Consider the following 25757-nt stretch of genomic DNA (forward strand, 5'->3'; position numbering starts at 1 on the left):
ATCACTATGGGGAAGTGCCCTCACCTCAAAGGAGGCATACAAAAGGACAAGCCATCTGCAGCCTCCAAATAGATAGCCTGTATGATGTGCATCTGCTTTAAAACCTGCTTTTACTTATATTTTGATAATTTTATTATGTTAACTGTTTTTATTGTTGACTGTTTTATATTATTTTATGTGAACTGCTTAGAGGTGTTATTTAACAACATGTAGGCCTCGATACAGGCCCATCTAGAGAGCCAGTGTGGTTAGTGTGTTAGACTAGGACCTGAGGGACCAGGGTTTGAATCCCAACTGAGCCATGGAGCTCGCCAAGTGACCTTGGGTCAGTTCCAGTCTATCTGCCTAACCTACCGTACCTCAAGCATCGCCGCAAAGGATAAAACGGGGAAAGGCAGAGAACGATATTCACCACCTTGAGCTCTTTGGAGGAAAGGTGGGATATATATGTAATACTGTACAGTGGTACCTTGGGTTACAGACGCTTCAGGTTACAGACTCTGCTAACCCAGAAATAGTACCTCAGGTTAAGAACTTTGCTTCAGGATGAGAACAGAAATCGCGTGGTGGCGGCACGGTGGCAGCAGGAGGCCCCATTAACTAAAGTGCTACCTCAGGTTAAGAACAGTTTCAGGTTAAGAATGGACCTCCAGAACAAATTAAGTTCTTAACCCAAGGTACCACTGTAGTACAGAAAAATAAAATACAGAGTGATTCCCAGGTATCCATGCTGGGCCTCTTCTAGTAGGCTTTCAAACTTCCATTCCAGCCTCTTTGATCATACATCACCTGCCATCACCTCAGCCCACCTGCCTCTTGCTGCGGCTGCAGATTACGGCTGCCTGAATTGCCCACCTTTTAAAGGAAAGAGAGGCAATTCGGGGAGAACCCAGTCTCCAAAATGCCCTGTGGAAGAGGTCTGGGCTTGCCCGGACCCTTAGAGGCCTGGTATGGTCAGCATCGCAGCCAGTGGCCAAGAGGCCTTTGGGATGTTCTCTCATTCTGAAAGAATTCCCCCCACTTGGTGGGTCTGGGTGGTGTCTGTCTCTCGGTTTTGGAAGGCTCTGCAGCTCCCTCTCTCTCTCTTCTCCCCCCACCCCCCTTTGATCTCCTCCGAGTGTTTGCCCAGTCGATCAACCCAGACAGGGTTAGCGTCTGAGGTCAGTCGCTTTTCCATTCCAAACTCCCAGCCCACCGGTGAGAGGGGAGGAGATTCCGGTTACACCCCCCTCCTCTCCTCTCTTTTTCGGCTCACCCCAGACGCACACCCTGGAGAGCTGCTTTATAACTCTGTTTCTCCCTGACCCAGGAACTTAATTTCCCTGTTGATGTGCTCTCTCTCTTTCTCTCTCCCCAATGTTGTTCACCAAGCCTGTATATACATCTTCCTTTCCTAGAGAACCTTCTTCCCCTTAGCCTCTGGCCTGGTGGCTCCAAAAGATCCAGCACCTATCCATTTGCCCCTGGGCCTGGATTTTATTATTTTTATTTTTTTAAAAAGAAACTGGAAGAGAACGTATTGAGTGAAGAGAAGAGGAGGAGCAGGAGGGCGAACCCCACAACTGGATGAAGTTCGAGGGAAGAGACTGGGAGCCCCATTTGCTGATGAAACATGGACCTTTCCCTCTGGACGGCTGCGCTTTAAGTGATGCCGCTTTTCGGAAGGCCTCGTGTCTGGCTGCTGGTGGGAGAAGTTAGAATGGACACTGGCGCGCCAAGGACAGGCGATAAAATGAGGAGCGTGTGCTGGGGAGTGTAAGAGCGGAGGGGAGGAAAAAAGAAGAGCTTTCTTTGGTTTCTTGTTATTTCCCCCTCCTCCTCCCTTCCCTTCCCTTCACCTTCCTCTCCCCACTCCCCCCCCCCCCAGCCTCTTTGCAAATGTGATTGTTTTGTCTATCACACAAGGCAAAAGTGGAAGACTCTTCCTGGCTTTTGTGGGTGGGGGAACCAACAAAAGGGGGGAGAAAGAAGGAGGCGCAGCAGTGGCTGGCAAGAGCTTGGTGGCGCGGCTGGATGCCTTTTTGGACTTTCCTCGGGAAGGGCTCGAAGCGAGAGGGCGGCCAGCGACGGCTCGGAGGGGAGCAGCACCTTCGCTACCCCATGCTGCCTCCACTCATCCTGTCTCTGCTGTCTCTCCTGGCAGAAGGGGCCAGCCTGCAGCCAATCAGGATGAGCCACCTAGGGGTGTGCCCCAACCAGCTGAACCCCAACCTGTGGGTGGATGCGCAGAGCACCTGCGAGAGGGAGTGCCAGGCCGATCAGGTGAGTCGGGGACGCTGTAGGTGAGCTCTCTCGCGCGCGCGCCCACCCGCTTTGCGATAGCTTCGGCGCGCAGTTCCAGACCTAGCCAGCAGGGGGTGCTGCTGTGCTCCCCTCGGGTGAAATGCCCTTCTATGGCAAAAGAGTAATAGCTCAGCCCGGGAGGTCGCTTTGCTCAAGGGTTTGTCACAGAGGGAGGCTTAGGAGGGTGCCTCATCTGAAAAGCGCAGGAGTGGCTCCCCTGCATTCAGGATCTCTAGGGATTCAACCTGGAACCATCTGCATGCAAAGCAGATGTTCTGCCATTGAGCTACAGCCTTTTGCATCTAACTCAGTAGCGTGGCACCTGCTTTCACACCCGGTGGCTCTCTGGAGATTCAGGTAGGCGTCTCTCTCCCAGCCCTTCCTGGAGACCCCAGAGAGTGAACCTGGGACCTTCTGTGTGCAGAGCACACGCTCTGCCCTTGAGCCACAGCCCTTCCTTGGTTTGCAGGCAGAAGGTCTGAGGATCAGCCCCTGGCGTTTCCAGTTAGGCATCGTACATTCCCAACTCTGAAGAGACCACTGCCAGTCAGAGTGGACAGTGCTGTCCTAGACAGACCAACGATCTGACACAGCATCAGGCAGCTTTATATGCTCAATAAACTTTATGGTGCAGCTGAGAATCTGGCTTCCCTCGAGTTTTTTTGTTTTTGTTTTTTAAGACCTGCTGTTAAGAGGTCTGGAAAGAACCCTATCTGAGACACAGGAGGGTCTTGATAGACCCAGTGGGCTGATTCAGAATTCAGCAGCTTCCTAGGTTCCTTCTTTCTGCCAGCAAGGGCAAAGGGATGGTGCCTGCATTTACTCAGCAGGAAGAGAGACGCGCTCTGTACATGCTCAAAGGATCTATTTTATCTGCTTCTCTGGATGCTTCAGAGATACTGCAGATTGTTAGGCTAATAAGCCTACATCATTTTAGGATTATTTTTCCATTTCTTTTCAGAAGCTGCACACCTTCCCTCTTTTGCATAAAACTCAAAACATCAATGTGCCTTTTGTATAAAAGTTGCAGCTGTAATCAATTCTCCCTCCGTTTGTTTTTTTATTTTTTTGCGCGCCTTCTCTCACATGCAATTACCAGACGCAGGATGTCTGTTCGTCTAGGTGGGTCACAGAAATAGGGGAGTCTAATCAAGTCATTGGGGCAAGTAGTACCCCCTCTTCACCTAACGATATGTTGTGCCCGTGTAGCAGTACAGGGGGACTGACTCCTCATGTGGTGACAGGTTTTTGGGTGCCAGTAAGGATGGCAGAACGGGAGAGGGAAACAGTTCTGACCCATGGGGCACAATCAACCATGGAACTCTTATGTGCAATGAAACTCATAGGAGCTTTGGACAAGTGCAGATTATATTTGCACAAGAGAACTAACTCCCCAGTGCTAATCCGTCATGGCTCAGTGACAGGGCACATATTTGCACACCAAAGAACTCTGATTCAGTTCTCCAACATCTTCAAGTTGGGCTGGGAAATTATGCTGCATGGGAGCCAGTTTTAGACAGAGCTGAGCTACATGGACCCATGCTCTGAGTAAGGCAGTTTTTGGTGTACCTCCAAGAAGGAGATAATATCTCAGGTCATCCTTGAACAGTTGCTGCATTTCCGAGGGGGTGGGCAGTGCAGGATTCAATTGTCATGAATGTGTGCATAAATACATTCCAGTTTGGGAAACTGTAACATTTTGCTCAGCCTTAGGACTAAGCCAAAAGGCTGGTTCACATTGTCCTTTTTTCTCCTCCCTGTGAACAGCCAGGGTCATGGGAACTTCTGCACCTTATCTGTATGCAGCCTGCAGTGTACGTGGTTGCCTGCGTGCATGATAGTAGGTATATGCATAGCTCAGAATGAGCCAGGCGGCTCAAGGAGAAAAGGAAGTTGCTTTGTAAACCACGCAGTCCAAGGGCAGTATCTAACGGTACTCCATCAAGCGTGGAAGTTGCTACAGTGTGCCTCATTCCCACACTCCTGAGACACGTGGAAGGAGCCCACATTGTGGCTCTTTCTCACACTTGCATTGCCCCAGGACGGGTGGCGCTGGCATGGCAAGTAGACATATCACTGGCGTTGTTAGTACAGCACAGGTGGGACTGGTGCCAATGCCCCGTGGGACTGGTGGGGTGGAGAGCAGAGAGACGAATGGTAGGTGGAGCCCGAGCCAATGACAGGCAGTGCCAAATAATTCTCTCATGCACTCTGCCCCGCCCCGCCCCACCCCATCCTCTCCTCTGCTGAGTTTTACAAGGGCAATACTGAGACTCAGGAAACTGATAGGCAGTACTACCCTCTAGATTGGTTCTAAGTAAGAGGAACAGTGGAAGGAGCTGGGTATGTTTAGCCTGGAAAAGAGGCGCCTGAGAGGAGATATGATAGCCATCTTGAGATGGAGCAAGCCTGTTTTGTCCTGCTTTGGAGGGACATGAACAAATGGCTTCAGGTTACAAGAAAGGAGATTCTGACTAAACATCAGGAAGAACTTTCTCACAGTAAGAGCAGTTTGATAGTGGAGTGGACTTTCCTTCCTTTGATGTTTTTCAGCGGAAGTTAGATGGCCATTTGTCATGGATGTTTTTCTTGCATTGCAGGGGGTTGGACTAGATGACCCTTGGGGTCCCTTCCAACCCTACAATTATCAGATTCAAAGAAGGCAGGCAAGTTGCCATCACATAGGAAACAACACACAATATGTTTCCATGTAGGAAAGTCTTTCTTGTGTGAAGTGGTCCTTCCTTCCTTGGGAGATGCAAGTGGTTGCTAGGAGACCAGAATAGGATCCTCCCTGATTCTGGCTTTAACACCCACCTTCAAATACTTGGTTAAGCCTCATCCTCTGCTTTTGCCATCCATCTCTCTTATCAGTCCTCGGCATAACTGGAAATTTATATACAGTATTTGCATATGTGATGGCAACTGGAGGAGGAAAACGAGAGGACAGATGGTGAAGAAAGAGCTGTGAGTGGAGGGAGGACCCTCTTCCCATCCTTTGGACCTCCTGGGAAACTCAGCAAAGCTGCTGTGTCTGGAACTGGGTGTAGACAGTACAGCTGAATGGGACACAGTTGTGGGTAGCCAGAGAAGGTGCCATCTACCTTGTGCCTGCCTATAGAAAGCAAGTCTAGAGTGAGAGACTAGGATGATGTCTGCTGTTTTTTCCAGGAACTCTTCTTCCTGTGATACTTTTGTGGATGATCTGAGAGTTTATTTGGACCATGGGTGAGAACCTGGAGGCTGAGAGGGAGGGTGCATCAGAAGGCAAATGAACTGATACTGATTATATATATATATATATATATATATATATATATATATATATATATGTAACTTTCTATTAATTTTTATATGCAGCTTTTTATTTTTGCAATATTTTGATTAAGTTGTCTGTTGTTGCTTCAGTTTTCTACAAACCGCTTAGAAATATTTTTAATATATTAAGCGGTATAGAAATCAATCAATCAATCAATCAATCAGCTTTGTCAAATCGTGGCTGTGCCACCTTGTTTTTGTCTGGGAAGGGAGTTGAAAAATTCTTTCCAATTAATCCCTCCCTTCCTCTTACTCCCTTGTGTGAGAGACCGTTCCAAAAAAATCTTTTTCACTCAAAGTGGTGAACTGATTCCCCCACCCCCCACCCCAGTCAGGGTCAATTTCAGTCAAGCAACTCATGTTTTAAGGAAGCAGCAATGCCACACCTTCCCCCTGGTGAGAGCACAAGTACCTCAGAGGTAAAATTGTACCTCACAGCTTAGAGCACGGTTGGGGGTGGGGCTTGTGGTCCTCCAAACATTGTTGAACGACACCTCCCACCAGCCCAGCATGACCAACGTGGCCAATGGTCTGGGGTGATGGGAGATGGATTCTGACAACAGTTCCCCAGGCCAAAGCCAGATCTAGGGGAGCGCGACTGGCTCAGTTGCACTGGGTGCAGAGCTTCTGGGGCAGGTGCTGCAACTATGAAACGGAAGGCAAAGGGGCTGATTTGAGACTCCAAGGTCTCTGCCCAGGCTGGTTAAGGGAACTGAAGGGACAATGGAGCCAGAGCCAACTGAATTAAACTACAAGCAGAGCCCACTAATTTTGGTTTTGTCCCCATCCTCCTCTTCCTCCTCCTCCCTATTGAGTTCTACAGTGACAACACTGAGACTCAAGAGGGAGAGGAAGCTGAGAGGCAGAACAGCTCCCAGGACTGGTTGCAATAAGAATGCAGGCAGGTGGCTGCAGGCAAGCTCAGGTTGATGGGTCACATTCACCCTCATGGACCAGCCTCCACTGTAGATGTGTGTTAGAGGCAGGTTGCTCGACAGACTTTGGGATGCTGCTTCTGCTAGGTCACAACCCAGAGGAGGCCCATAGGCCCCATCTGTACTATGTGCTTAAATATGTATCACACCATTTTAAACAGTCGTGGCTGTTTAAGGTGGTTGTGCTACTGCTGTAAGTGCACAGAGGAGATGGGGCCTTACACAAGCAACTATGTATTTAGACATGAGGGTAGAGCACAGGTGAAGCGGCCTACTAACGGGGGGGCATCCATTTTGTTCTCCCTCACACACGAGTTGATTCGTGAGGTTAAAAAAAGGAAAACGCCCTTTCCACAAAAGCTGGGAGTTTGCCAGGAGAGCCTCTCCTGTGAGCTCTTTCTGCCTCCTTTTTTTTTTTTTTTTGCTTCAATGGGATGCCAGAAGGAGGTGCTGACAGCCCTAGACAGCCATTCTGCCTCATCCGGAGATGGGTGGCATTCTCTGGACCACAGATTTCCCTCCTTTCGAGCCAAATAATTCATCCCTGAACCTGCTCTAGTTCTCACTGAGGTGTTAAAAGGGGGCGGGGGCGTGAAGGGGCCTCCATATTCGAGTTTTTTAAAATCCCCCTTGTGTGTGGAGGGTTACTCCATCAAGGCCCTCCTTCCTCACTTGTTTCAAGGGGCTTGTGGTTTAGGCCGCAATCCTAAAGCAAGCCGGATGTCAGCTGAGGGGCCAATAGATGCCGCTTAACTGCTGCTCTGCCAACAGAGGGAGGCTCCCCTGCAGAATGGTATTTAACATCACTGGCACTTCCGCAGAAAACCTTCTGAAGCTGCCTTATACTGAATCAGGCCCAATGGTCTATTTAGCTCAGTCATTTCTACACTGGCTGGCAGTGGCTCTTCACCCTTTCAGGCAAGGATCTCCCCAGCAGCACTTGGGAGAGGCCAGAATTTGAACCTGGGACCTTCTGCATGCAAAGCAGATGTTGAGCTATGACTGAGCTACTATGGTCTTCCCGCAAAAGCAAAATAAGCTACCTTATATCAAATCCATCCAGCTCAGTTCCGTTGACACTGACTGGCAGCCGCTCTCCAGGGGTTCCAGGCAGGGGACATTCCCAGTCCTAACCTGGAGGTGCTGGGGATCAAACCTGGGTGCAGGGGTGGGTGTATCCCTGGTAGTGCGTGTATGTGTGGAAACAGGGCACTTTGGGGGCAAATGAGAATCAGCAAGACCTCCCCATTGCCCTTCATGCTCCCCAAAAGGGGCCCTCAAGTATGCCAATCCTGCAGCTAGTGTAGCTAATTCCCTCCCATTTACCACAATTTGTATGGGAGAAGTGGGATGTGGGGGTTAAGAAAAACCACAGCCACAATTTAGAGAAGGAAAAGGCTGTAGTGAGCCAGCAAGGTTTTGGAAACTCCACCACAGAAGTGTCCCCTCAGCACCAGCATAGAACTAATTAAACTAATTTAAACTAATTTATTTGCTCAGGTTTCTCCTGACCCATGAAATTGAGCCCTGGTTTATGTGTATGAAGCCCCTGAATCTGTTTTATTTGCTTTTTATGTTTGTTTTATTGATTTTAAGCTGTATGTTAATTGTTGTTTTTGTTAGGCTGTTTTAATGGGGGCTGATTTCATTTTGCACTTAGTGTACACTCACTTCAATATATATATATATATATATATATATATATATATATATATATATATATATAGTGGTTTAGAATAAAGGCTTCCGGAATATATAAGATACAAAACCACACGTTACTGATCAATAAGAAGCCAGCCAAACAAACCACCACCCAGGCCCCAAATACAAAAATCCACCTAAAATTTACCAGCTGTCCAATAAAACAACAGGATTACTCTGCCAAATAGTAGCAGGGTTTTTGTTGTTGTTAATCTTCTGATTGTAAATTATTTTTAATGTGATTTAATTGTTATAGGAGATGCCATTTCTTGCATATTTTGTTATTTCTGTGGAGTGGGAACTGCCTTGAGAATGGCTGCAGTTCCGTAATAGAGCATCTGCTTTGCACGCAGAAGGTCTCAGATTCAATCCCTGGCAGGGCTGGGATAGTTCCTTGTCTGAAATTCTTGTCTGAACTAGTTGGGCTGAAGTTGGACTCCAGTTTAAGGCAGCTTCCTATATGCATATTTATTTATTGAATTTGAATGCATCCCTAAGGAGCCCTGGGTGGCAAACAGTTACACAACTTAAAAACAAAGCAGAAACGTTCTTAAAATGTTAAAACTTACAATTGAAAACATTCTAAAAGCAATAGCAGTTAAAAACATACTTCCATCCAGCTATATCATATAACTGTAAAGTTGGAAGGGATCACGAGGATCTAGTCCAACCCCCTGCAATGCAGGAACCTTTTGCCCAATGTGGGGCTCAAACCCATGACCCTGAGATTAGAGTCTCATGCTCTGCCAACTGATCTATTTTATCTCAGGATTACCTAGAACAGTGTTCTTCAGCTACCAGATATGCTTGTGTGAACAGGTGTGTTTTAAAATTCTTCCCAAAAGTTAATGGGTGGAGACAGGCTCACCTCACAATGGAGAGCATTCCACAACTGGGGAACCACCACCGAAAAGGCCCTGCCACACCTAGTTTGATGGGGGGGAAATGATGCCGATTCACTCAAATCTAAAAGTTCTGCTCCTCCTCCTCCTCTGCAGGACTGCGAAGGCTTTGAGAAATGTTGCACCAATGTCTGTGGCCTCCGGAGCTGCGTGGCAGCCCGCTATGCGGACGGAAGCCTCTCCTCGCTGGAGCTGGTGCAAGAGGCCACATGTGAGAGCTTTGTGTGCACGCAACAGGGCTCGGACTGTGACATCTGGGACGGGCAACCCGTCTGCAAGTGCAAGGACAGGTGCGAGAAGGAACCCAACTTCACCTGCGCCTCCGACGGACTCACCTACTACAACAAGTGCTACATGGACGCCGAGGCCTGCATCCGAGGCATCAGCCTGGCCGTGGTGCCGTGCAAGTACATTTTCACCTGGCCCAACACCAGCCCGGTGCCGATGGAGACCACGGCTCACCCGACACCCGGCATAGGCCCCGAGCTGCCCATACCACCGGCCCTCTACAACAACCCCTTCCACCAGTTGGTTTATGTGGGGGGCACAGTCAGCTTTCACTGCGACGTGAGTGGGCGGCCGCGGCCCGACATCACGTGGGAGAAGCAGAGCGACCACCAGGAAAACTTCATCATGCGGCCCGACCAGATGTATGGCAACGTGGTCGTGACCAACATCGGCCAGCTGGTCATCTACAACGCCCAGCCGGAGGATGCCGGGATCTACACTTGCACGGCCAGGAACTCCGCCGGCCTCCTGCGGGCGGACTTCCCGCTGTCTGTTGTCAAGAGAGAGCACTCCAGAGGGGAGCCGAAGGCATCCAGCCCTCCTCAGCTCCCACCCGGCGAGTGCCTGAAGGAGCCTGACAAGCAGGAATGCGAGGCCTATCAAGTCCGCTGGTATTTTGACTCCAAGAGAGGATTGTGCACCACTTTCCGCTATGGTGGTTGTGGGGCTAACCAGAACCACTTCGATACCTACGAAGAGTGCCAACTGGCCTGTGTCAATAACGCCGTCAACCTCTGCACTCTCCCCATCGTGCAGGGCCCCTGTAAGAACTGGGAGCCCCGCTGGGCCTACAACCACCTGATGAAGCAGTGCCACTCCTTCATCTATGGCGGCTGCGAGGGCAACGAGAACAACTTTGACGGCAAGGAGAGCTGCGATGACGTCTGCCCCTTCCCCAAGACGCTGCAGTGCAAAGCCTGCCGCCTGAAGAGCAAGATGGTGCCCAGCCTCTGCCGCAGCGACTTCGCCATCGTGGGGCGGCTGATGGAGATCATCGAGGACCAGGATTCTGGCATTGCCCGCTTTGCCCTGGATGACATCCTCAAGGACGAGAAGATGGGCCTCAGATTCTTCAACATCAAGTACCTGGAGGTGACCTTGACAGATATGGACTGGAACTGCCCCTGCCCCAACATGACCACCGAGGATGGGCCCCTCATTATCATGGGCGAGGTGCAGGAAGGCATGGCGGTCCTCGACCCCAACAGCTACGTCCGGGCCGCCAATGACAAGCGGGTCAAGAAGATCCACGAGCTGCTGGAGAAGAAGACGTGCGAACTTCTCAACCGGTTCCAGGACTAGCATGGGTGGCAGTGTCAAGCTGCTGCTTGTCTGTGGCAGAGAAGGGAAGGCAGACAAAGGTTGACGTCCCTTTCCCAAAGAGACTCTGCTCTCCTTTTCTTGTGCTGTGCTGCAGCTATGCAAGGACTGGGTTGGAGACTGGCAGGACAAATCTGGTGCTCCTGGAAAGCCCATGAGTCTCAAAGTGGGTCCAGAGTGTAGAGGGGTGAATCCTTATTCCATGCCACCTCCACGGACCTGCCTCTCCTTTTTAGATGTTTTCAGTTATTATCACTACTGTTTCAATGAGCTCCAATATTGCTTGTAACTACCTATTGTCTGTTTTTGTGTGTGAGAGAGAGCTGTAATTTATCTGCGCCTGTGACATCCCTCCAGCCCAGCCTATGTGGAATTAATAATAATAATAACGAAAAGAAATCCTGTGTTCCTTCTCCACCGGAGGTTGTTATCTACCAGGCCCTTTCTTTCCTGTTGTTAAAGCAAATTCTGCTTTACTAGCTAAAAAGTTCATGAGGACTAGCCTCCCATCAAATAATGGCAAAGGGGACGGGGAGAAACAGGCTTACTATAGCCGCATGCGGGTGGGGAGCAAAGCTTGCAAAATGTGAGTAGGAAGGAAGAACAATTGCTAAGGGAGAAACAAAAAGAGACAACCACCTGTCCTAAATGTGTCTGGATGAGGAAATTAGATCCTCTTTGGCATTAATTTGAAGTTTTCCTGTGGCTATTCTACTTTCCGGCTTGTTCTTAAGGCAGAGATGGGGAAATCGTTGCCCTCCACATGTTGTTGGACTAACACACAAATCCCATGGCACAGGATGGTGGATGTTGTAGTTCAGCAACATCAAAGGACTGAAGGTTCCCCAGCCTGTCTTAAAGCAATCTTGTGGGCCTACAGCAGTGTTGGCCAAAGCAGAATTGCCTCCCTGTCACAAGCAATCCTATGCAGAGCCACACTTATTTGGATAAACAGTTTGGGGTTATTTTGCTGTGTGCAGCAATTGATGGAAAAACAACCACTTAAAGCCTGCGTGAACCCTTTCTGGTTCTACTGCTGGAGGGAAAATGCTTCTGATGACGGCTTGATGCTGGAAGCTTCCAAGAGCAGAGAGTGGTCTTGCTCTCAAGTCCTGTTTGGTGTTCCCTGCCTGGGCAACGGGTTGGTCACTGTCAGAACAGGATCCTGGACTAGGTGGGTCATTTGCCTGATCCAGTAGGCTCTTATGTTCAGAGATGGATTCTGGATCAAATTGATTTTATCTTCTCAGGTTACGTATTGCAAGGTTTACTCCTTGGTTATGTAAACTGCTCTGAGCATTACTATAACAGAAAAGTCGGGGTACAAATATTTAATCTAAACTTTGGCCTTGCTTATCATCAACCTTGGGACCCAGGTGGCGCTGTGGGTTAAACCACTGAGCCTAGGGCTTGCTGATCAGAAGGTCGGCGGTTCGAATCCCTGTGACGGGGTGAGCTCCCGTTGCTTGGTCCCAGCTCCTGCCAACCTAGCAGTTCGAAAGCACGTCAAAATGCAAGTAGATAAATAGGAACCGCTACAGCGGGAAGGTAAACGGTGTTTCCATGTGCTGCTCTGGTTTGCCAGAAGCGGCTTTGTCATGCTGGCCACATGACCTGGAAGCTATACGCCGGCTCCCTCGGCCAAGAATGCGAGATGAGCGCGCAACCCCAGAGTCGGTCACGACTGGAGTCGGTCACGACCATTCACGACTGAATGGTCAGGGGTCCCTTTACCTTTACCTTTTTATCATCAACCTAGGCTGCGTAGGAGAGTAAAGCTCTGGTACTTCAATTGAGTACAGTAAACAAATACAGTTCTCACATAGCAATACCCAAGCAATATATTTATTTGCACCCAAATGCAGAAGAGTCCACACAGCACTACATCCACACAGATCTCCCCGGCAGAGTTCTTCCTCCTTGCTATTCCCACGAGCTCAACCCTTAGCTATACATTTTTGCTGCTCTAGTGGCTGATCACCACTAGAGGGAACTATTACTTCATACAGATTTTCAAAAAGATGAGCAGGAGTGATTTGCTACCTCTTTTGAGGAACACTTGGAACAGGCAAAGAGGGGAAAAAATTACTCAGCTGAAGACATGTTAAAGCTGCTAGACTGTAAGCTAACCTACAGATGCAGGTGAGTATGATGTTATTGGGGTGGTAGCGTTTCAGAATGCAGGTGTGGAATTACATTATTGAATAGCCAGTATTTTAACAACTTTGTTAAAACTCTCTTGAATTCAGAAAACTAAACTCTTGGGGGAAAGGCTAGCATAGTGCGATTTCCCTTCACATCCTAGTTTTACCTGGGCAGGGAGATTTTGATGGGGGGGGGGAATTCAATCGTGCAACCCATACCTGCAGTCCTAAATGGTACAGCCCCAGCAATCTCATTTCATGCAGTTTATATGGATGTGTCTGGTGTTGTATTGTCAGAATTCATGTGGGGTAAAATCCTAATCATGAGTGCAGGGGAAGAATCTGCAGGCCTCCATATCACCAAAAAAAATAAAGTCTCCCCCACAGCCACACCTTCATAAGCAGAGTAATGAGGCTGATGAGATTGAGGGTTTGCACCTCCTTTGCCCAGGGAGATGGCTAACCTGTGGCCCTCCAGATGATGTTGGACTACAGCTCCCATCACCCCTGACCATGCAGGCTGGGGCTGATGGGAGTTGGAGTCCAACATCCACTGAAGGGCCAAAGGGCTCCCCTTCTCCTTTACTGGGTAGGTTGTTGGCATTGTGGCATTGACTTTTGCTCGAAGGAGCATGGGAAGAAAAGGAACACAGCAGAATTTGGAGGGCAGGATGGGAAGGAGGAGGAAAGGAAAACAGTCACAGCCTCTTCCAATGGGAGGACTGTAAAGAGTACTAGTCATCAAATCCATCTTTCCCATCTAGCCGCACGATAGCCTTCAGTTACTTGAGGAAGTGTCATTCTGAGTTTTCCTTTCCTCCCATATTCCCTAATATTTTCTACTCCAAAATCCCCCCCAACCCAAAAGTCACAGTACAGGGTCAAAAGACATTGAGGTCTCCATCAAAGAAGGCCTGAAAACCTTCAATGAAGCAGGCTAAAGATAATAATCATGCACAAGAGACAAAGGTGGTCCAAGATGGGTACATGGATGCCGTCTAACCCACAACGTCAAAACCAGCAGTGAATACCAAAATCAAAGCATGAACGAGCTAGCCGGGGACCCGCAGGCCCTCCAGATGTGCATGGGCTCACAGTTCCCTCCGTCCCTGCCTCCTCCCCTGGCCATGCTGCCTGGGGGGGGGGCGATGGGAATTGGGAGTCCAAGCACATTTGGAAGGACTGGAGCTCCTCCATCCCTATGCTAGCTCAACACTGGCCAGAAACCTTTGGGCAAAGCTCCATTCTCTGTAAAGGCTTTTCTCTCCTGATGCAGATCTTCATACAGGACATCATTTCCATCTCACCAAGAGCTATTTTCACCCAGGAGCCAAAGAAGCTACTAGAAACCTGGTGGGCTTGAGCACGACAGACACAGAGCAAATTTGGCAACGGCAGGCGACACTTTGACCGTCCTTGGTGGTCCCTTCTCCTTGGCAGAGAAAGTGGATGGGCTGGCTTAGTGTTTGCGGAAAACAAGACACTTGTTGTTTGCAGGCATGTCGACCTGGAAGCAGAAAATCTTGGGGTTACTTGGCAGCCACATTATATGGACGCAGGCACACAGTTCAACCAAAGACACCACTAGGCCTCTTCAGGTGTCTCCCCCCTCCAAGCCAGATTCTCATTGCAGGTGGTGGGGAGAGTGAGGGGCACATTCCCTAGACCCTCTTCCTCCCTTGTGTGACTTTCTCCTCTCCCAGCTCTCCACATGTTGGGGGCTGAACTTCTGCACCGGCAAACCTGCCCCGCTCCTGTAGGCAATGACGATAAGTCAGTGGTAGGGCATCTACCTGGCATGCATCTCTGGGCAGCCCTGGCACAAAACCCTTTCTGACATTCTAGAGAACCAGTCAAGTGCAGGCAATACAGAATGGGATGTACTAATGGCCTGACTCAATATAAGGCAGTTCCTTAGGCTCTCCATGCAGCTCAGAACCCTGGAGGGTCAGGAACCTAAATTGCTTGGAGAGCCCAGCAGGTGTGGGGAACCTTTGGAAGAGGTGGTGGAACCGGTGCAGTGATACTGGGTGCCACACTGCAGGGGCGCCACAACAATGCTGAAGAGCGGAAGGTGGGGACGTCAAATTTTAGTGCTGCACATTGCACCAATGGAATTTAAGAGCCCAAAGTCTGCAACCCCCTTTAGCCCTCCAGCTGTTGATGAACTATACAACTCCCACCACCCCTGGCCATGCTTGCCGGGGCTGATGGGAGTTGTAGTTCAGTAACATCTGGAGGGCCAAAGGTTCCTCACACCTGACCCACAAGAATGTCTAACACACGCTGCTTCAGAACAATACAAGAAGAGTCCTGCTGGATCAGACCAAAGGCCCATCCAGCCCTGCATTCTTGCCATGGCGAACCAGATGTCTCTGGGAAGACTGCCAGCAGAATCTCAGCTACACACTCCCAGCAACTGATCCCCAGAGCCATACTGGCGACAGCAGTCGAGGGAGAGAACACAGCCATGGTGTTCTCATAGTGAAGGCACTTGCCAAGAGACAAATTTGCTCCTCCCAAATCTATTTGCAACACGTATTTTCCCCCTCCCTCACCCACAGACATCCTGCTGCCATTCACGGGGGGTGTGCTACTCCAGCTGTTCCTGGCCAACAACACTTCAGTGGTGGTGGGAGAAACCAGCTGGGGAGCCCCAAAGGAACTCCCAGGGGAAGGCGGCTCAGAGCCAGGGGTTTGGTGGTGGGATGACAAAGAGTGGTCAGAGGCAGAAGAAGGAGCAAACTGGGAGGAGGTGTTGGAAGATGAAGGGGCAACAGGGTTTGGTGAGCAGGAAGAGGCTGTGGCAGAGAGCAGTCCAGAAGAGGAGTCTGGAGAGGAGGGGGGCCAAGAAGCAGAGATGAGTCAGACTAGTGAAGAAGTTAGGGTGTCTCCCGCTCCTGCTGCGACCAGATCCCCTCCCCACTGGTCTCCCAGAACCAAAATAGGGAGGAGCAGACAGGCACGACAACAGAGTCTCCGATTGCTTGGACTACTGGGAAGAGTTGCTGTGATTATTACGCCTAGCCTCCTAAGCCGAACTTGCCTCCTTGAATAAAGAGTTAACTTTACTGATGCCGTGTGACTTCTGCTCCTGACACCCGTCCCTGACAGGTGCCCATCTTCCCAGATCCTTGAGCCATGCTAGCCGGAGCTAATAGGAGCCAAACAACAGTTGTGGGGCCGCACACTCCCCCTTCCCCAAAACCTATTCTTTAGGTCCTTACAACCACCTACCATCCTCTCCAACCACATCCTATTGATCTCAGCAAGCTGCTGCAGCAAAGCCGTGTCCCGGAGGCCCCAGGCTGGGTTTCTGTGGTTGGGGGCGGGGGGAGAAGACAGAGAGAGAATGAAGTCAATCACTGTATTCAAGAGGTGCTTACATATCAGAGAGCAACACTGCTGCCTCCACATGAGGGTTTCCTACCCACACATGTCAGAATCCTGCTTGAGGTGATGCCTACAATTCCTGCAATGGCTTAACAATCACTCCCTCTTCCCAGGGAACTCTGGGAACTGTAGTTCTATGAGGGGAATGGGGGCCTCCTAACAATGCTCAATGAACTACAATCTTGAGGGTGCTTAGTGGCAAGTCATGACTGTTTAAAGTGGTATAAGAGTGCTTTGAATGGATGGTGCAGATGTTAACCAAGTAAAACTCAGGAGTAGAGCCACACCACTCTTATTTTATATACTGTTCAATCAAAAACAAATCAATCTCTAAGCCCTTTGCATAAAATGGTATAAAATACACATTTAAAAATAGCAAAGATAACCCCAGGTAGACATAAATAAAACCATCCAAATATACATAACAAAACCAACAGATCTCTGAGCCTGATAAAATTATATGTCTGGCTAGACTTGCTGAAACAAAAACAACAAAAAGGGTTGTTGTTTTTTTACCAAGCATCAGCCATAGTGCTTAATATCAATAGGCAGGGAGTTCCTAATGATACCTACTGCCATGCTGAAAGTTAAGATTCCTTGCAGTTGCAGAATGTACATTATGCAGGACTTCTGAAAGTGCCTTTTCTGCAGATGGAAATGCCTGAGAGGGCACAGTAAACTAGTTGCGAAGCTGCTGAGGGCTTTATATGCTACGAGTAACTCCTTCAATTTGGCCTAGCTCCTCCTTACCTCTGCCTCAAGTAGCTATCAAAGTCCACGTTGCTCTGTGGGTAGATGCAGCCATTCACAGCATAAGGCTTGGGGTGGAATTAGGCAGGGGGGAAAACACACGAAACAGTTTAAGACAAAGTGGTATCAAACAATCAAATTATTTTTAAAAAAATCAATGTGTGGGTTCTTTGTCCTGTCACCCCTTAACTCAGAACTGGGGGGGGGGATCTAAGACTTGAGACAGCTAAGTTCCTCTTAATGAAGCTTTCAGAAGTTATGGGGGGCTTAGATTACAGAAAGCTTAAAAAAACAACAACCCAGCAACCACCAGCCCTGTTACCTCAAAGTTGCCAGTGTGAGAAAATGCACCTTGGCTTTTCTGCAGAGCCAAGGGTTGCCACTAGGGGGGGACATGCCATACTGTTGGCAATGAATGCGACCAACTTCCAAAAAAAAACAACAACCCCGAGACCAAAGCAAAACAAGAGATGGCTACTTCAGCTGCCCTCATTCTTAGCCAGAGTGACTAATGGCCAGGTATGTTGGGAGTTGTGGTCCAGTTACATCTTGAGTGGCACAGGTTCTGCACCACCAACAGAGGCCCAAGAATAGCAGCTTTGTGTTCTGGTTACTTAAGAGCAGCATTCCCTTAGCTGGTGCTGTCCAGATCTTTCAGCCTACAAATTATACTCCAAAACATCTGGAGGGCGCCAGCTTGAGGGAAGGCTGTTCTAAGGAGACGTGATAGAAAGGAGTTCAGGGTCCTTGTACCATCATGCCCAGGGTCAAAACTAAATGTGGCATTAAAAGCATCTTTGCCAAAAAAAAAATTCAAGGTTTTTTTTTAAAAAAGAAGTAAATATAATTCCCCCTGCTCCTCTTAAGTCCTGAGAAAAATCCTTCCTCTGCTGCTACTTGCAAGTGGAAGGAAATTTCCCAGTGCTTTCTCTGTATGTAGCCAAAATCAAACAACAGAGGGAGAATTTAGCAAGTTGGGAGGAACTGCAAGTTTAGCACAACGTTTTTTGTTTTCCTTAACTGCTGGCTGGAGCTGATGGGAGTTGTACTCCAAAATACTCCAAGTGGCCACCCACTTGGCAAAGGCTGCTTCAGCAGCATCAGCATCTAGATTACAAGGATCCTGACTGACAGCTTACCCCGTATGTGACCATCACCGCTTTAGGCTTTAACAGCTTTCCTGCTCCTCTGAACAAACCCTGTGGTTGGGGGCAGGGGGAGGGCAGGGAATAATTAAACAAAATGCAAAGGAAATAGGTTAACAACCACATTTGGAAAGAGCGGATTTCATGAGAATCACAAAACATTTGCAGGATATGTATAAAAATTAGCAAGAAAATGGCAACTGATCTTTCCAGTAGGATCTTTCCTGTGTGTCTAATTCTATTTATTGCAGATTCCTTATAGAATAGTAAAAGAGCACAATGTAAGTTTTGCAAAATTGTACTTGGTTTCCAGAGCAAGAGGCATCTTCGGACTACCTCCACTCCATAGATGCAGGTGCTCAACAATGGTGAGAGAAATGGACTCTATGTAGACTCAGGAATGCTTCCTCTAAGCATGTGCAGAGTGCATTTCTCTCACTGTTTATTTGTAGGAATGCACACAGGTCCCGCTTTATGAACATTCAATGTGTGAAAATTCACTTATCCAAACACAGTGAATTAGTGCTCAAACCTTACTATACACACCACAAATTCAGATATCCAAACAAAACATTTCTTTTTCACTTCCTTGTTTTCCTTTTGCTAGTTGGCTGAGGAACAGAGGAAGGAAGGGAGAGGAAGCAATTGGACAAAGTCAGAGAGCATTTTTAAAAAATATTTTTTGCTTTTGGGGGTCAAAATTCTGTGGGCAGGAACACATTATAAATTTCCCCACAGGAATCAATGGAAATTATCAACTCATTATGCAAACACTCTCATAACTAATATTTTCTAGGGAACGCATTGTTTTCAGTAATCCAGACCTGTGTGTACTTCTAACCTGCCAAATCATTGAAAAAGGTCTCATGGCAGTGTATGATAAATTTGTTAAACCAACATAAAATTACAAAATCATAAGATACAGGAGAAATGACCAACACTGAATCAAATTAAATCTCTAAAATCACTTGGGAAAACAGAAGCATTTTCTGCAGGCAGCAAAATATCAAAACTGTTAGCGTTGGTCTGATTTCAAAGGGAATGGCATTCCAAAAGCCTGGTGCCACTATGCTAAAAGCCTCAGCTGGCCATACCATTTGCAAGTGTATAAGCAACTGGGAGCAACACACTACGGTAGATTTCTGCTGTTGGTGATGCCGGTTCCCTAAATTAGCAAACAGCCCAGGAAAGGTTGTTAGCTAGAAGGACATCCAGCCAAGAACCACAAGATGGCGCTTGCATTAGCTCCACAGACCGCTCAAGTCAAAAAGCAAGGGAAGTGTAACTGCCTTCATTGCAACTCACTGATGGGAGGCTGGAGAAGGCACATCCAATCAGGGCAGCAGCAGAGACTAAGGGTTAAAGCCCGCCAACCCTCAACCTTCTCCCAATCCAGCTCACTCCCCTCTCTTTGCAATGGCTATTTGTTTTTGAAAAATCCTGTATGCCATAGCTGACCATTTGGGCTGCAAAAAGTCCACAAGTTGGTTGGAACTCTTGGGTTGAAGATTAAGCAGAAATACAAAAACAAAAGTGGGAACTGAGAGAACTAATACCCTTAACTCCACAGAGCACATTCCCCGTTCCATTATAGTATTCCAATGAGCAAACTAAGGTTTGTCTCCTTCTTTCCAGTTTTTGTTTGGGCCCTTAACACTCAGCCTGCTGAAGAACCCGAATGAACCTGAAAGCTTGCTTTCTCTCACAGACCATTTGATATAAAGGGATTACTCTACTGTTATTTTGGCTTTCGTCCCCTCTCAAATGGATCAGTTGAGCATATTTTGAGAATTTTCAAATCGACCATCTAATTCAGGGGTAGTCAACCTTTTTATACCTACAGCCTTCTAATGCATCTTTCTTGATGGTAAAATTTCCTTACCGGCCACCAGTGCTCAATGGAAGGAGGATTCAGCTTGTCCTGTAGAACCCCCTACCGCCCACCTAGAATCCTGAAACACCCACTAGTGGGAGGTAGGGACCAGGTTGACGATCCCTGGCCTAAATGGATGTTGCTTCATTTAAAAGCAGATTTTTTAAATCTTATCTTTGGGAAAAAAATTAAGTGCCACCGTTCTTGGCACTGTCTATGATTATGTTGTAAAATTTAAGCTGGTTCCTATGAACCCAGAGAAATGGATCTTGACCCAGGGAGAGCTCAAGGATCCAGGCAAGCAGACGAATTTAAGCGTCTCCTGCCCACCAAATAACAGAGACCAAACCAGGACGTACGAAGCAAGGCACTTTTATTTTTGCTGTTGCAACAGGGTCCTTCCTCTCACACAGGAGAACAAGGAAGGAACCCCAAACAAAGATGTCTTGCCCTTAAAAAGAAATTTGAAATTGGTTTCAGCCCACCCCCCAGAAGCATCATCCATATGTCACAGAAGGGGTGTAGCCCAAGACCCCCCCTCCCTAGATTCATCATAGGCACATCATGAAAGGGGAGGTCTGGTGGCAGTAATCTGAGCATCCTGGACCCTGCCCCCTGCCCCCAAAACCTAATCAACAAAATTGAGAGATATTTACATTTCCCTGTTTCCCAGCCAAGTTAATCACACCCTTTTGTCTGGCAGTCAGGTATCAGGATGCCAGGGATTATCACTTTAATTCCTGAGACAATGAGAAGGTTCCCCCCACCCCACTTCTTCCTTGCAGAGGAACACCTGGTCAGAGAGAGTCAAAATGGTGTCAGTCAGGCCTGTTTTCCTGTGCTGCTTCAGACATGTTTCTGTACATTCATGTACATGTTTTATGAACAATTATTATATATATATATATGACCTCAAAATTCTTATAACAATTATATGAACAAGGCTTGGTAACCTAAGTAACTAGAGACTACAAGGCTCTGCTGCCAGCACACAGCTAAACATGCATCTACTACTATTTATTAGTGCAACACACACTTACTGACTTTAAAAGGAAATAAAAATCACTTTTTTCTTCCAGTTTAGAAGCATTTCCTGACTCAATGGCCTGCTGTTGCTTACCAGTAGCAACCATTTAAGGAGCTACTTAGGTATGATTTGGACCTACTGCCAGGAAGCTTCTAAGATGTCAACTCAAACTAGTTAGTGTCGTCTTTCCCCAGCCTGCAGAATTGGATTTAGGGTTGTGCAGGCAGCTCCCCTGCACAGGGCATTGAGCCAAGGGGTCATAAAATTGAGATGATCCATAATTGAGAAGATCCAATTGACCCCTGCCAACCTGATACCCGCTTCCAGATGTTGCTGGACCTCAACTCCCACCACCCCTGACCAGTGGCAATGCTGGATGGGGCTGGTGGGAGTTAGAGTTCAGCATCATTTGGAGAGCCAGTGTTGGGCCAGGTACTTGGTCCAGCAAGCATTTGGCTCAGGTGGTGCTTGGCAGTCCGATTCTACTTGTGGGCGGGGCCAAAGGCAAAGGTGGGTGGAGTCATTAATGTAAATTTTACCTTTGTACAGCTGACTACTTTCTTCATTCACACCCCACTTTCTCTCTCTTGATCAGGCAGGCAAAAGGCATTATCCAAATTGCCCAGATAGAAATGGGCAGAAAAAAGTCCCCCATTCCCACTATATGCACTTACCTGGGAGTAAGAGGTGAAGACGCTCCTCTTTACCTTCCAGCACCCTAGATGGATATTTTGGGGCCTTACCTTGTTCCTGTGATTGTGTTTTAAACTTTTTAAATAAATTGCTTTATTTTTCCACATATAACATTACAAACTTAAAAGAGATACAGAAATGAACAATGGTTTGCCTGTTTGGTGTCATATAGTCCACAACTTTAAGAAGAAAATGATACAGAGTGGACAAATGGTTATTGCAGAGACATAAATCCAATGCTGCAAATAATATTATGATTCCATGGAAGTACAACGCAGCAGTCGTTAATAAGTCCTGGGATGCAATCAAATTCACATAAAATCATCCTTTGCAAGAACTTCCCAGCCACAAGTTAGCCTTTGGACACAAGTTACATATTATCACCCTGTAGCACCACATTTCAAACTGTTTTTATAGCATGGTGTTTCTGTTTTTCTAACCCGTCCTGGCACCTTAGGGTGAAGGTTGGGTAAATAAATCAGAATAATATGAAGTCCCACTCAGCTCAGTGGGTTTGACTTCCCAGCAGACACAGTACAGGCTTTCACTGCCAAGCGGGCTGACAGGAGAGCGACCTCACCTCCGTGCAGCTCATGTCCGAGATATGAATCATGTTGATGTTGACAATGAGGTCCAGAGAGTCTGGGCGCAAGCCGCCCCACGTCTCCCAGCTGCGTGATGCATCCAAGTAAATGGGTGGTTTGACATTCGGGAGGCGGAGCGCCCTGATAAATTCAGAAATGCTAGAAAGAGAAGGAAGAGAGCCAGACTGCAGATGGGGCAAGGGTCAACAGTAGAGCCGGCACCAGCAGTTTGCTCTCAGTAGGGACAGGGGTGCCATCAGGGTAGGAAACCTTCTCAGCAGAATGAGCAGAAGAGCCTCCAGGCAAAGCAGGGGTGGATGATCTCATGTATGAGGTGCCTATTGCCATTTATAGAGGAGGCCTTGCACAAGTCCATTAACTGCACAGTCTGAATGTATTTTCTCAGTATTTTCTACAAAGGTTTTTTTTGGGGTTTCATACAGCCCTACCTGGAGATGCCGGGGACTGAAGCTGGGGCCTTCTGCATGCAAGGCAGATAATCCTGCCACTGAGCTAAAGGCCCATTCCTAAAATGGCTTCATTGCACCACCGAACCAACCAGTTGAAAGCATAAAACCAATCCAGCTGATAAATGAAGTACAAAGGGGGTTGGTTGTGTTACAAGCAAAGCGGCTGAAGAGTTCAAAAGAACCCTTCCAATTAATCAATTAAGCCTGCATAAATTGTGCATAGGAGGGAAATGACCCACAGCCTTCCTAAAAAAAAGGAAAAAGCAGCCAACGTTGCCCTTAAAGAGGGTCTTCTCACAGACAGAATGCCTCTTCTCATATCGCACTTGCCACCCACAGCTTTTATAAACACTTTTTAAAATTTGAAGCACTGAGGCCTCTACCAAGGGCCACTGCAAGGCTGTCTCTCCCCCCCCCCCACTCTCCTGGAAAAGGGGAGGCTGATCTGTCCTCATCCATTGGCCAATTAAGCAGCAGCTGGTTTTCATCTTCCCTCCCTATCCTGTTTTCCTTTTACAGCATGTCTATTTGAGTGTTAGCTTAAAATATGAATGTTCTTAAGACATTTTAGGTGCCAATGGAAACTTTACTTTCAGTGAAAAGAGCAAAGGTTTTTTTTGGGGGGGGGCTGTTTCTGGATCAGAACTGCAGTGGAAATGAAGTAGTAAGGCCCCTGTACCCATCAACCCATCCTGCCAGGAACCCAATCCAGATCCTGTGACTATGATTTACTTTAATTAACAAAAATAAATAAATGCCAACCACTAAAGCAATTGCCAATTACACGAGTGATGTAATATTAGTTTGGTACTAATTTCAAAGAATTATAGGCCTGACACTAAACTATGGTCTGCCCTATCCCCCTAAACCATGTGTGGTATACTTTCCTCCCCAGCCCCACCTGCCCCAAGGATTCTTGTAATATGTTTCAGGTTTGCAAAACCAGAATGAATACTGAGATTTGCTGAAGAGTTAACGTGTAACAGTGATCCTGTGTTTAGAGGCATAGGAGGTACTTTGCTGGACCTGGTCAAGGTCCACTTAGACCAGCCTTTGTAGCAAGAACCAGAGCAACCAACTAGGCATCCCAACCATGAAGCTGGCCAATCATTATGGACAAGCTCACTTTCAAGTACAATTTAAGGGACAGTGTTTAACTACTGCTGACATTATTTTGCCCTCCCTTAACTGTCACATAGGAACAGCCATTCCATCAGGCTTCTGGATTTGCCTCCATCCCTGCTGGTCATTTTTAGAACAGCAGCTTTAAAAACTGGAGCTCTCCCCGCGGTCCTCCTTCCCCACTCTTTTTTCATTGTGTGTTATCTCTTTTTTGGTATTTTTTTTTTTAAAAAAAACCTGAATCGGAAAAAGAAAAAAACCTTCAAGGTGCTCTTTCAGTTAAAGACCAGTTAAAGATCCTTAGAAGAAGGGGGGAAACAAGTAAACAATAACAATAACACTCACTACAAAGGGTTGTCTTTAAAGGCAGCTCAGAAACACCATTTGAGAACACAGAACACAGCTGCCAGGGTGCTGGTAGGAGCTAGACACCAGTTTTATTACACCAATCCTGTATTGCTTACATTGGGTGACAGTTTGTTTCCAGGTTCAATTTAAGGCACCCTTAATTTAAATCGATTTAAATAAATACAAAGTGAAATATTTTATACTGACCACAGCCCTAAAACCATTAATTTTCAGCATTAGCCTTACAGGTGGGCACAGGCTAATAATACATGTATTTCTTAACTATTGTCTGTAATGCATAGAAGATTCTATACGTCCATTCTGCGGGGTTGGGGAGCGACAGACAAGCCACCGTGCCATCGTCTTATGAATGCAATAATAACTTCATCGTGGGTGGGGAACTTCTGCTCTGCAGACTGATCCATTTTCCCCTAACCAAGCCCACCTGCCAATCTGCTGGTGTCATTGGGTGACGTCAGCTAATGGGTGGGGTAGTGGCAGTGGGGTTCAGTCCCGCTGGGCACGGCTGTTTCGCCAGTGTGTTTCCTGCACGGAGCTCGCTGGCAAAGCAGACTCCCGCCCCCGCGAGCCAGCTGTGAAAAGTGGGTGGGAGGAGAAACACCCACCACCTACCAGCCACATGGCATGGATGGTCACTGCATTCAGGAGGCCTGAAGCGCGTCAAGAACACGTTTCAGACGACACCCTCTATAGAGCGCCAAGGTGGAGGGGGACCTCCTCGTGTCCAGACTGGACCGGCGGGGAATCCCGTGGAAGTCCACTCCAATGACCCATTCGAACAGCCTCCCAGGTCCGCCCCAACAGTGAGGCTACTACGCCTCGCCTTACCTCTCGATGCATTTCGGATCCACATCCGAGGGCTGCCAGAGCACGTTGGGCATCATTTGGGCAAAGTGGGCCGCGTGCTGCCCGGAGCCGGAAGCCACTTCCAGCACTTGGACTTGCGGCTGGCTGGGGCTCACGTAGTCCCGGAGGACCCTCAGGATAGGCTCCTTGTTCCTCTCCGCCGCCGCTGCTACGAACGCGGCACTCATCCTGCAAAAGAGGGGTTTGGGGGTGAGGGGCGTCGGCAGGCTGTGCAGCCCCCAAACCGGGTGGGGGGTCCTTGGAAGGGACTTGCCGCTTGCAGAGCAGCAAAACGCCTTGCAACAGTTTCGCCGCAGGATCCGCTTGGGTGCCCCTTGCAAGCAGCCTGCCAGGACTTTCCTTCTCGTCCTCTAGGTCTACCTTTAAGGAGGCTCGCACCCCCGCACCCAAGTATTGCAGGCTGGGAATTTTGTCCTTAGAGCTGCTGGAGGGAGGGAGATCGAGGAAGTTAAATGAAGCCACAAAGCAAAAGCGGGAAAGACTACGATTCCCAGAATGCAGCGCGGGGAAAGCGTGGCTACTGGTTCCACTTCTGTCCCTCCTCCTGGTATACCGGTAGATTATTTTTGCAAG

General features: G+C 48.0%; 2 protein-coding genes across 3 annotated transcripts; one reads left to right on the plus strand and one right to left on the minus strand.

Annotated features, from left to right (window-relative positions):
* Positions 1 to 1253: 1253 nt before the first annotated feature.
* Positions 1254 to 11147, plus strand: WFIKKN1 (WAP, follistatin/kazal, immunoglobulin, kunitz and netrin domain containing 1). Its single transcript, XM_035131866.3, has 2 exons — positions 1254 to 2262; positions 9236 to 11147. Exons 1-2 carry the CDS (start codon positions 2014 to 2016, stop codon positions 10727 to 10729), a joined length of 1743 nt encoding a protein of 580 aa, XP_034987757.1. The 5' UTR covers positions 1254 to 2013; the 3' UTR covers positions 10730 to 11147.
* A 1429-nt stretch (positions 11148 to 12576) lies between these two features.
* METTL26 (methyltransferase like 26) lies at positions 12577 to 25669 on the minus strand. 2 transcript variants are annotated; one of them, XM_035131970.3, is made up of 7 exons: positions 25545 to 25669; positions 25146 to 25352; positions 22353 to 22515; positions 18174 to 18233; positions 17035 to 17102; positions 16129 to 16207; positions 12577 to 14398 (listed from the first exon to the last, which is right to left on the minus strand). In XM_035131970.3, exons 2-7 carry the CDS (start codon positions 25349 to 25351, stop codon positions 14351 to 14353), a joined length of 624 nt encoding a protein of 207 aa, XP_034987861.1. In that variant the 5' UTR covers position 25352; positions 25545 to 25669; the 3' UTR covers positions 12577 to 14350. The 2 variants fall into 2 exon arrangements, with proteins under 2 accessions (XP_034987861.1, XP_088513326.1); XM_088657200.1 differs by having other exon boundaries at positions 25460 to 25599.
* Positions 25670 to 25757: the final 88 nt, after the last annotated feature.

The sequence above is a fragment of the Zootoca vivipara genome, chromosome 13, assembly GCF_965207765.1.
Source record: "Zootoca vivipara chromosome 13, rZooViv2.hap1.1, whole genome shotgun sequence".
Classification (NCBI taxonomy): Eukaryota; Metazoa; Chordata; class Lepidosauria; order Squamata; family Lacertidae; genus Zootoca; species Zootoca vivipara.